This window comes from Canis lupus, chromosome 8 (assembly GCF_011100685.1).
Source record: "Canis lupus familiaris isolate Mischka breed German Shepherd chromosome 8, alternate assembly UU_Cfam_GSD_1.0, whole genome shotgun sequence".
Lineage (NCBI taxonomy): Eukaryota > Metazoa > Chordata > Mammalia > Carnivora > Canidae > Canis > Canis lupus.
Window position 1 is genome coordinate 47519262 of NC_049229.1, and position 12284 is coordinate 47531545.

At 39.2% G+C, this 12284-nt stretch overlaps 1 protein-coding gene across 2 annotated transcripts in view; it reads right to left on the reverse strand.

The window, feature by feature from the left end:
• The window catches only part of ENTPD5 (ectonucleoside triphosphate diphosphohydrolase 5 (inactive)), a 52344-nt gene that overhangs the window by 20723 nt on the left and 19337 nt on the right, over positions 1 to 12284 (reverse strand). For both annotated transcript variants that reach the window (XM_038545248.1, XM_038545247.1), the window contains exons 5-8: positions 5737 to 5809; positions 3350 to 3634; positions 2422 to 2501; positions 668 to 811 (exon numbers count right to left, since the gene is read on the reverse strand). In XM_038545248.1, coding sequence (XP_038401176.1) covers positions 668 to 811; positions 2422 to 2501; positions 3350 to 3566 — 441 coding nt within the window. In that variant the 5' untranslated portion in view covers positions 3567 to 3634; positions 5737 to 5809. The remainder of the gene's footprint in view (positions 1 to 667; positions 812 to 2421; positions 2502 to 3349; positions 3635 to 5736; positions 5810 to 12284) is intronic.

The window sequence follows — 12284 nt, forward strand, 5'->3', positions numbered from 1 at the left end:
CCAGAGTTAGGAGAGAAATAAGCTCTCTGCTTAGCAAGGGGCCTGATAAGGGGCTCACTCTCAATGACCTGAGCCAAAGGCAGATACATAAGTGACTGAGCTACCCAGGCACCCCTAAAATTAAAAATTTAATTAAAAAAAAACCTTTATGCTGAGAGAAAAAGAGATATAAAAAAAAAGAACATAAACTGTATAATTACACATTTATATAAAATATAAGAATAAGCAAAACTAATCTATAATGGCAGAAAGCAGATCAGTGGTGGCCTGACTTCAGGGAAGGGGTAAACGGACTGCAAAAGGGTACAGGTAAACTTCTATATTTGTCAAAATTCATTTAGCTGCACACTTAAAAGGTACATATTTTAAGTTATACCTCAATAAAGTGGGCTAAACATCATTTCTATGATTCTGCTTTAACAAGGGAATTAAGAGTATCACGAACAGAACGTACTTTAAACTTCTTTAGGAAAAGCTATATAAATTCAAGAGTAACATTTACAAACGTAAATAAGTAGCTAGAATAAGAGCCCAGTTACCCCAATGCTATAGCAATGGTGGAATACTAAAGGTAGCAGTCACACTCCAGAGAGCTAAAAACCCTTAGAGAAAATATTCACATAGGGGAAAAGGAATTATTCAAGATGCAAAGGACTTCAAACATTACCTCAAAGAGCAGAGCCTGGGCTTTCTGTTCTGGCAGTAAGCGCAGTCCTGCTGTTGCCTTCAGGACCACCGGGGTTCTTTTCCAGTGACTTTGCGGGATTGAGTCTTTGGCCACTTCTAAGAGTCCTTGAACAGTCTCAGCACCCTTCAAAAGAGATGACCTACTCATCCAGTAAACAGTCCATCCAGTGAATATCCAGTGAACAGTTCCCACAGAGGGAAGCATGTCTCTTCCCTCAACATGCTCTGGGGGACACTAAGAGTGAGGCAGCAGAGGGCTCCTGGCACTCTCTGCTCTGTAGGAGAAACCTAGAGAAGTAGGCTTCTTTGAAGGAGAATCCATTTAATTATAGTTGGGTAATAACAAAAATGATTTTGTTATACCATGGTCATTTTATTCGATTGTTATTTTGTGTTCCATACATTAGCTTTAGGCCAGGAAGTTGAGTCTAGTGAAAAAAACTGCGGATTTGGAGTTAGAACACTTGCTTGCTAGCCCCATGGCTTAATATAGGGGTTTGGTTTCCTTCTCATATATACGAAGGAGATAGGCCTCATACCACTACAAAACTGCTGAGTGCATTAGATGAGGCAGACTGTGTGTACATGCCACACAACTGTTGGTGTAGCTATTATGCTACAGTTTTTATGATCTCTGTAAGGACAGAACATGTTAGGTTTATATTTACATCACCAGCACCTACATGCACAGTACACATGAGATACTCAACTTATGAAATTTAAAAATCATTATTTTAAGTCCACTGTTTCCATGAACGAACATCTGACAACACACTGCCTCTAAATCATTATAATTGGCAACCACAACACAATCTTCTCTAAATGTCAAATCAGTTTCTGATAATGTAGTTGCTTTCAACAGCTCCTAAATTTCTGAAGCATTTATCATTTCATAACCATGAGCTGAGAAAATAAACATCTTCTCAGTTCAAGTTCAAGCCGCTTTTTTCTTAGATTATATTTTTAAGTAATCTTTACACTCAACATGAGGCTCAAACCTATAACCCTGAAATCAAGAGTTGCACGTTCTACTGACTGAGCCAGCCAAGTGCCCCATGACATTTTATTCCCCAGGCCATTTTTATTATAAGGTTTTCCTTTGGTTAATGATTATGCTTGTAACATGGAATAATACCTTCGTATTTGCTACCAAAGTTCAATATCCTGTCTTATTCTACTGCAGTGTGGCCTCTAACAACTGGGTATAGTACATATGGCTGCTCAAATGTGAAATACGGTCATGCCAAACTCTCCATTCATCCTCTAATACCAAAGATTTTTGTTTTCATGAGTTCTTGCCCAAATTCTAGAGTATAAGCATGCATGGTCTGTCCTATATCAGGGTACTTTGAAATGAAGTTCATTGGGTCTACATTGTCTCAGCTGCCATGTTTATACCTCACACTCTATATAGAACTCCATGTCTAACTTCTGTATTTATATTAATCAATGCAGTTGACAGCCTCAACTCAAAATCAACTTAAATACAAAGGGAACAATCTCTTAAAAGATGTTGTATTCCTGCATGTCTATCATCTATTCTAGCCCCCTTCTGCCCAAGCCCTAGAGAGCTTGGGGAGTACAATTTCTGTTATCCAGTATGGCTGAGGACAGAAAACTGATCTTGCACATGGCCTCAGTATGAGTAGTGAACAGCATGAGATATTTAAAGCAGTGGTGTGGTGAAGTTATCAAAGCATTAAGAATCTAAACATCTAATTGTCAAAAACTCACCTGCTTAGGTTGATCTACAAAAGCAGAAAGTCCTGGCTTCACAGAATCAAAAATTTCCCCTTCCAGAATTGGAAGCTGTCCTATTTTGTCCATGAACAAAACAGAGGAGAGATGGCTGATTACTAAAAGTTAGGCTGCTTTTAATAGTGGGCTCTGTATCATATGACCTACTAGATTAGTAGGTTATTCCTCCAAGCCATGCCAAGTAATCCCACCTGTGAGGAGTGGCTTGCAGGAGTATTGGGTAGGGGGACAGAAGATGACAGGCAATTCTTAAGAGTCCCTATGGCATTTCTTAGAATGGATACCTAGCTGCTACTGCTGCCCAGGCTCTATTTTTTTTTAAGATTTTATTTCTTCATTCATGAGAGACACAGAGAGAGAGAGAGAAGCAGAGACACAGGCAAGGGGAGAAGCAGGCTCCATGCAGGGAGCCCGACGTGGGACTCCACCCCAGGTCTCCAGGATCACACCCTGGGCCGAAGCGGTGCTAAACCGCTGAGCCACCTGGGCTGCCCATCCCCTAGGCTCTATGTGCAACCTGAGAGCACTGGAAATTCAGAAAAAGTTAATTTTCAGGGTCTCCCTCATCTCCTTCTCCAAGGATGGCACTGATCCTCTCTCAAGACCACTTCCAAATTCTCAATATTCTGGACCCTGGAGTATCAACCACCTTTAGAGAAAAGGAGAGACAAATTATAGCTATACTTCTTGGACATATGGGTTTCAGATTACAGGCAACCCAGATCTAATTTCACAGTGAATTAAACTATATGTTAATTATGGCCCAAAATCTTCTCTGAAGAAAGATAATCAGTAGCTCTAAGTTTCTGTAATTCATATTGCGTACTCATAGCACATTTGTTTCTGGAAGGAGATGCTCAAGTATGGATTAGTAGGCACTGGTGAGGGTACCAGTTACACTTACCTGGTATTTTCTGCACAAAGGTGTAAACGTGAATTCGTGTTCCAGTGCTCCCTGCGTCAAACATAATTCCATACAATGTGCTGGCACTGACATTGATGGGGCACATGGAAGACAGGAAGACACCCTCAAACCAAGTCTGCTGGTCTCTGTGGAAGACAGTGCTGCAAACACAGGATGCCACCAGCATGAAAAAGGCTGCCCCCCAGGTAGTGGCCATTCTCTTCCCAAGATGTGGTGAGTCTAGGCTTTTGTGCAGAAGTAATGCTGCTCATACACCTGCAGTGGCTTACAGGACAAATAAACACAAGGTTAGACCAACTGGTCTTTTGTTTATACCTGTAAAGGAAGAAGTACCTATTATAGAAATCCCATCCCTTCCCCCAAGGTGCTCCTTCTCTATTTTTTTGTAACCAGCACAATAAGCTAGACCAGGGTAACATAGGCTTTTAGCACCTATTTCTAAAGAGTATCTTGCTGCAGAAGGAAATTAGGATTTAAAATATATTTCCTCATTCTCTACTTTCAATTGTAGAGTGGATTTCTCATACTCAAGGCTTTCTCTGATACCTGCTCTTTTTATTGTGTCTGTCTTCTTTCCATTTTGACAATTTTGTCTTTAGAACATACACTAACCTTCTCTCTCTCTTTCCCTCTCTTTTGTCTTTTTTAATTGATATAAGATGTTTTAATTTCTGAATTAAAGCCATAAAGTTACAGGGATCCCTGGGTGGCGCAGTGGTTTGGCGCCTGCCTTTGGCCCAGGGCATGATCCTGGAGACCCGGGATCGAATCCCACGTCGGGCTCCCGGTGCATGGAGCCTGCTTCTCCCTCTGCCTGTGTCTCTGCCTCTCTCTCTCTGTGACTATCATAAATAAATAAAAATTAAAAAAATTAAAAAAAAATAAAGCCATAAAGTTACAAAGAAGTTATAAAGTCAGTAGCATTGGGGTGTCTACAGCTTTCAAAAATCAGGCTACTGGACTGCTACCCATGACCAATAATATTGCCAGTGGCTTGCACATACAATCACATTTTAGGGAAATCAACTTATTTTAAAAACACTTAAATAGACCATTGTGGGTTTTTCAGAGTTTTAAAAATTTATTTAAGTAATCTCTACACCCAACTTGAAGCCTGAACTCACAGCCCACAGATGAAGAGTTGCATGTTCCTCTAACTGAGCCAGCCAGACACCTGGACATCATGGTTTTGGAAAACATCCTTCACAGGCTTTAGGCCATGTTATCCCAGTAAGAACTTAAGGCAGATGCAGGCACCTGGCTGGTTCTATAAGTTAAGCATCTGACTCTTGAATTTTGGCTCAGGTTATAATCTCAGGGTCGTGAGACTGGGCCCAACATCAGGCTCCATGTCTGGCGTGGAGCTTGCTTGGGATTCTCTCTCTCCCTCCCACCACAAACCCCCTCTAAAAAAAAAACAAACAGAAAACAACCACTTAAGGCAGATGGGCAAATTAAGCCAGAGAGGTTCAATGACTTGCTGAAAGTCATAAAGGTCAATGGTAAAATCTTGGCCAGAAATCAGTCTTCACTCTTACCAACCTTTCTTTTTCTGATTTCAAAAGCCTTCCTTATGGCAAGTTACTGCTTATATTTCTTAATATGTTCTTAGCAAAGACAAAAATCTTAGCATTAGTGCTCAGCTTTATTTGTTTTAGCTCTGTGTATTATAGTAGGTCGGATACAAATGCTGCTGAAAACCTAGAGTAGGGTTACATGACAAAATGTCTCCTGGAAAAGCTATATTGTCTTTGTTCTAGGCTTAATTGTCTCCTGATATTCATGAAGAATACCACATATCTATCCTCTCACATTTAAGGCTTCCTTAATTGGCCTTTTTTTTTTTTTTTAATTGGCCTTTATGTACTTTGTTCAAAACAGTTTTGATGTCCTGTTCCAGCTTTCTTCTCTGGACTTTTCCTTATGCAAGTCACAGTAGCTGGTTAAATAAAATCTAATTCCAAAGTTCCCAGTGTCCAGTCCCCTTATCTCTAACAGAGTATGAGTAATCTGGAAAATATATTGAGGATTTTCAGTCATTCTCAAGTACGTTGACCTCTTAGGGTTCATTTTATCAAAATGTCTCTCTTCCCAAAGGCGACATATTCAAAATAATGTAAATTGAAGTCAATTGCATTTAGAGTTTTAATTTTTTAACTTTAAAATAACTACAGTAGTTGTGAGGTACTAAAAAGCAGAGTTAGAATTATTAGTTTGAACACAATTCAAGGCTGGACTTCTACTTTACAATTAAGAATAAAGGGTTTGGCTAGGAAAAAAACAAAAACCTTTTAGAGTTTCAAAGGAAACTATCCCAGGAAAACACCACCAAAATAGAGTAACTGCTTGGCCAGATTCATACTCACATCTTATATCACTCCTTTTGGCTGATTCGTCTTTTACAACAAACAGGCTGGTCATATAGATCAATCTAAATAACTGAAAACAAAAACGACACTTTCAGATTCTCTGAGTATTAATGGATCCTCACTTTGTCCAGAGCTCAAACCATATCCAGTCCTTGGTCCCTTTTCTCCCTCAGGAAAAGCATTAAGGAGCTTTCCAGTAGCCAGCTTTCCTTAACCTCTGCAACTTATCCCACGCACCTTCTCAGGGCTCACTCATGTTTTCTCTATTATTGTGGTTTCTGTAAAACCTCTCCAGCTTCTATTTCTATTAAGTAAACATTGTCTTTCTTCCAAGAGATTTCAAGGGGAAAAAAATGCATGCTAGGTATCTGTTTTCATGGAGTGAAAAAGTGCAGAGTCATACCAGGTGCTCAGTATAAAACTAAACAATAGAGTTTAGACAAAGCAGAGGATGAAAACATAAAATACCCCTTGTGCTCTCAATCCCTACCTTCTAACACCATTTCCAATCTCATTTTTAAGATTAGCTAAGAATGGTATTATAAAGGCTTATAATTTATAAAATGGCATCCTTTTTCATATGGCCCCAGCCTGCAAAGCTTACTCATTCGTTAGTCTTTGCTCAAATGTCATCTTCTTGGGACCTTCCCTGTGTACCGTATTTAAAATTGCAACCCACCTGGCCACATATGTATCTTCTACCTTCCTTCTCTATTTTTTTCCATAGCACTTTCCATATTCAGTATAATTTACTACTTTAGTGTGCGGGTTTTTTTTTTCTTTTTTTTCCCAGATTCCCTGCTCCCTGCTATCCTCATGTCAGCTATATATGAGTGGGAATTTTTGTCTATTGTATACAATGATATGTTCCTGGTACTGGAACATGGCTAGCACACAGGTGTTGAATAAATACCATGAAAGGATGAACTGGATCCTACCCATTTAACAAATATATAATAGCTGACTTCTTTCCAACAGGAAGTTAATTATCTGCCCAGTGGAAGATCACAATTCAAAACTTCCAAGGCAGGATTGTTTCTCCAAATGTGTCAATTATATGTTTTATATGCTACTCAAAATAATGCAGATGGTCAAGTTTACTTTTCTATACACTGGGGAGGATACACATCAGTATATTGAAATTCACTCCTTCAGAACTGGTCTTCTCAACATCTCTTGCTCACTTTTTACCTATTCACCCCAACAAAGCCCCCTCTTCAATTCTTTTGAGACCTTGGTGCCAGCTAGCGTTTGTCACTGTTCTCATTTCCTTCCAAAGGTCTTTTCAATATATCTTTGTCTCTATAGTAAACATTAATACTCCCTAGGCAGCCTCCCTAGAGCTTCATGCTTCAGATTCCCTTCTTCCATGTCACCAGAGACAGATTAAAATACCATAGAACCTGGGCCCCATTTGGGTGCTCACCTGCTCATGTCTGCCTGTTCCCCATGAATCCTTGCTTTCACTGTTGGTTGCCTTTTGCTCTTTGCTCCTAGTTCAGCCCTTCTGAAGCAAGTTAGCTTCATGAACCACATTCACCTTTGTGTTAGTTTGCAACTAACTACGTGGCTTTTTGTTAGCTCACTCCCTTCTTGATCCTTCACTCCTCCCTTATCCACTTTTTTTCTGGGTACACATGATTGTCTGGTTCATCTACTTTTATGATAGTTAAGTGCCAAATAGAATTATTACTTGTAGGGCAGAAGTTGCTCAGAACTGAATTCTGTGTTTGTATACAGGATATTAATTACCTACATGTAATAATGTTTTTACATTATTAAATGTTATATTTATAATTATATAATACATAACTATGTAATAATGTTAATAATTCCCTACTTGATGTTTTTATAACCTTAGCCCAAGAGTGCGAAAGTTAATTGTACTTCTTGATAGCTTTTATCCTTGTGATGAATTTAGAAAGCTGGGTATTGAATTGTCTAATTAACAAGCATTTACTGAATGTCTAACGTATTCCTGACACTATGATAGCTTCTAGACACAAAAGAGGAATCAAATATAGTCCCAGGTCTTGGGGCTTCAACTTACTAGAAGACACAGACAAGTAAACAAATAGCTAAAATGTACAAATTGTAGTAAGTTCTCTTATGGGAATATGCACAGAATATTTTAAGAATGGGAGGTGCCTGGCTCAGTCAGTTAAACAGCTGCCTTCGGCTCAGGTCAAGATCTGAGTCCTGGGATTGAGCTCAGTTGGGCTCCCTGCTCAGTGGGGAGTCTGCTTCTCCTTCTGCCTCTCCCCTACTCATGCTGTCTCTCTCGTGTTCTCTCTCTCAAAGAAACAGAATCTTAAAAAAAAAAAAAAGTATATTATAGGAATGGACCTAAGAGGCAAGTAACTCATCTCAGAAGGGGAAGGATGGAGATGGGAAGGGTAAGGGAGGGTCCTTAAGGGATGAGGCCTAAGCTGGATCCTAAATCAGAGGTAGGAATTAACTGGTGAAGTGACACAAGGAAAACCCTGAGAACTTTAAGTATTAAACAGATGGAGTATAGAGGACCAGAATAGAGCACAGGTGTGAGGAAGGATGATTCTGTAGGCACTGAATCAGATTCCAAAAGGAGTGGATTTGTTTTCCTTAAACAAACAGTTCCATGGTGACACCTGACCGTTATTTAAATCTTTCTATTCCCTACCTAAACAAATATCCATATTGGCTCAACTGAATAAAATGACACAGTATTTCTCAACAGTTTAAAATAATGGAACGGGACAGGTGACTAGAAAGTTCCACCACAAAGTCTTAGTGATGCTCCCACTGCCAATTCTCCTGAGCTCCACAGAGAAGCTAGCTCTAATAAAATTAAAAATTAAACATAATGCAAGTTTAAAATTTAACCAGAATGGAAATTTTAAAAAATAAGCTGAACTACTGAAATGGATTAGCTAAACCACCCAGAGCACAAGTTAGCCAAGCAAAGCAAAAACAAAACTAGTCTAATTAGCTAAGTCTGAAATAGATTCAGAGTGAGCGATACCTCATTTGGGAATGTATGTTGGGACCTACATACCCAAAACCAAGGTCCAGAGTCCTGGAACACTTTGCTATCTGAAGGTTCAGGGTACATGATATCTTTCGTATTCCCAGACCCAAGTACTAAGCCTGGAACATGTCAGACATCAGTAAATTTCTCATGAATAGGCTTGGTACAATTGAGCTAATACTATCTGCAGACAAAAGCATCAGGGAAGGGAGTACCACCTTTCCTAGTGTCTTACTATGGTGATGTATCACATACCCAACTCCCCATTCCCCTCCAAACCAGCTCATAGATAGGAGTGCTACTCTAGGAATCCTATTTATTCATATAGTCATTCATTTAGCCATTCCAGAAATTATCAGTTGCCCAGTGCTACTTACAAGTACGGCATGCAAAGATGAATCATTCTAGACTTACCCTTTAAGAAATTACAGGAAACAGGAAAGAAAATGCATGTTCATTAACTACCTCTGTAAAGTTAAAATGTGACAAGTAGCTCTCAGTTAGTGTGCTCTGAGACTTCAAAGCATGGAGACATTATTCCCAGCTGGAATAACTGAGAAGGCTTTGTGAAAGAAGTGGCATTTAAGGAGGGTCCTGAGAAAGGGCATTAAGACAGGAAAGGAGTGCTTTCAGGAAACATTGATTCAAGACATGGATATAGAAAAGGGATGGAGGCCCCTGGGGAACAGTGAACACATCAGTTTGACTGTGAGAGGAAATACAGTTGGAAAGGCAAATTCAGGTCAGACAGTACAGCATACCAAATAGCTGAGTTTATTATTATTATTATTATTATTATTATTATTATTATTATTATTTTAGTTTTTTAAAAAAGATTTTATTTATTCATGAGAGACCCAGGCAGAGGGAGAAGCAGGCCCCATGCAGGGAGCCTGACGTGGGACTTGATCCCATGTTTTCAGGATCAGGCCCTGGGTCGAAGGCAGGCACTAAACCACTGAGCCACCCAGGGATCCCCTCAGCTGAGTTTAGACTAAACTCTGCAGGGAATGGGAAGCCACTGAAGATTTTGAGGAAGAGAGTGTCATAAATATGAATCTGGCTGTTACATGTAATAAAGACTGAAGTGGAGCCTTTGTAGGCTCTGTTTCAGCATCTAATTCTATAAATGTTCACTGATGCCCATTAAGTGCTAGGTGATCAAGAATTAAACCTGAATAAACAGATGTTTTTATTCAAGAAGCTCAGAGTCTGGTAGAGGTGACAGACATAGACACAAAGAACCACACCTTCTTAAGTTAATCATAAAACACTAAAGGATCCCAAAGCCTTAAAGGACTAACTCTACCTACAGGATTGGGAAATGCATCATGAGATGACATCTGAACAGAATTACACAAATAATATAGATATGTGGATCAAGACCAGAGGGACTATAAAATGATGAAAAGAGATAGGTAAATTATGGATGATTTGATCTTATTTTTTTATTTCCTCAAATATTTTTGTAATATGGATTACAGAAACAAAACAAAAAGTAGACTATAGTGGAAGAGGGTATAGAAGAGAGGGTTAGTACTTAATGCAGAGGAAAGACTGTGGCCAAAGGAACATAATCTGAGTTAATAATGATAACAGCTAAGACTTGCCAAGCACTACGTTAAATAGTTTATATGCATTATCTCATTTAATCTTACCATACCACTCTGTGAGTTGGGCTCCATTATTAACATCCCAATTCTAGAAATGAGAAAGCTGAAGCATAAGCAGCTAGGTAAGACCACATAGTTGTAAGGAGAAAGAGCCAGAAATCACACCCAGATGGTTTAATGTCAGAGTCCACAATTTTAACCACTAGATCACTCAGGGAGGGTCATCTAGAATGACTCTAGGGAAAAATGGATATGGGGGTGGGAGGAGAAGTAGACCGCAGAGGAGAATGATCAGAGATGAAGCTGGAAAGTTAGATTGGCGTTGACATACAAAAGTCTTACAGCAGTTTCATCTCTTTCCTATACACAACCAAGAGCTTTAATCTGTTTTCTGCTGGTTCTACTTTCATTACATTTCCAGAATCTGACCATTTCTGTTTACTCATTGCTACCACCCTGGCCTGAGTCACCATCATCTCTCATGTGATTTACTCTAATAATGTCTTAACACATCTCTGCTTTTATTCTTTTTTTTCCTCTGCTTTTATTCTCACTCCCCTAGAGTCTTTTTAACAAGCAACCAAGGTCATCCTTTTAAAATATGTTACAGCATGTCTCTCCTCTGCAAAATCCAGCAATGGCTTCCCATTTCCCCCAGAGTAGCAAGATTCCAATACAGTCTTCACGGATCCATTTCCTCTGCCTCTCTCCCCATTACCTCTCTGACCTTATCTAAGCTTTCATCTTACTCACTCCCCCAACACTGACATCTGTGTGTGTATCAAACATGCTCCTGATGTAGGGCCTTGCTATAGCTGTCCCCACTGTCAGAAATATACCTCTACTTGATAAATTCCTGCAACTTCTTCAAATCATTGTTCAAATGCCACTTTCTTATTGAGACCTATCTTTAATACTAAACTCCCTCCCTCATGTGCCCTTACTGCTGCCTGCTCTGTCAATCCCCCTAACAATCTTTTTCATTTTTTATAGCACCTTATCACATTCTAACATATGAGATAGTTTATGTATTATGCTTATTATCTATGTTCTTCTGATAGAATATAAGCTCCTAGAGAGCAGGGATCAGGAATTGTTTACTGACGTAGCCCAAGTACCTACAGGAGTGTCCAAGAAAGTTCTCAATGGAAACTGATGATAAGAATAAATTACAAAGTGACATAAGAAGGGAAAAATAGGGGTGCCTGGGTACCTCAGTCAGTTAAGCCTCTGCCTTCAGCTCAGGTCATGATCCCAGGATCCTGGAATCAAGCCCCAAATTGGGCTCCCCGCTCAGAGGGGAGTCTGCTTCTTTCCCTCTGCTCCCTCTCCCCAACTCATACTCTCTCGCGCACTCTCTCAAATAAATTAAAATCTTTAGGGGCACCTGGGTGGCTCAGTCAGTTAAGCATATGACTCTTGATTTCAGCCCAGGTCTGATCTCAGGGTCCTGAGATCGAGCCCCATGTCAAGCTCTGTGCTCACTGGGAAGTCTGCTTGAGATTCTCCTCTCCCTCTGCCCCTCTTCCCCTCTCTAGAATGAGTAGATAAATCTTTTTTTATAAAAAAGGAAAAATAATATATACTTTTATAAATAGATTTTAAGAGAATGTAATTGATTAATGAATACCTAATCTAAACATATTTAGGAGAAACTATAATTTTATTTTTCTGAATCTACTAGTTCTATAGCTATATTGAATTTCTTTAATCAAACACACTGTTAAAATTGTGATAAACTGAAGTAACTCCTCCCCTCAAAGCTAAATAAAGGATACTAAACATTATTTACATTGTCCAAGTTCTCTTCTATTAGTCAAACCAATAAATACTTGCAATGCTATACAGTAGTTACCTATCGCTGCAAACAAATAATCTCAAAACTTAGTTGCTTAAAACAATAATATACATTTATTATCTCACAG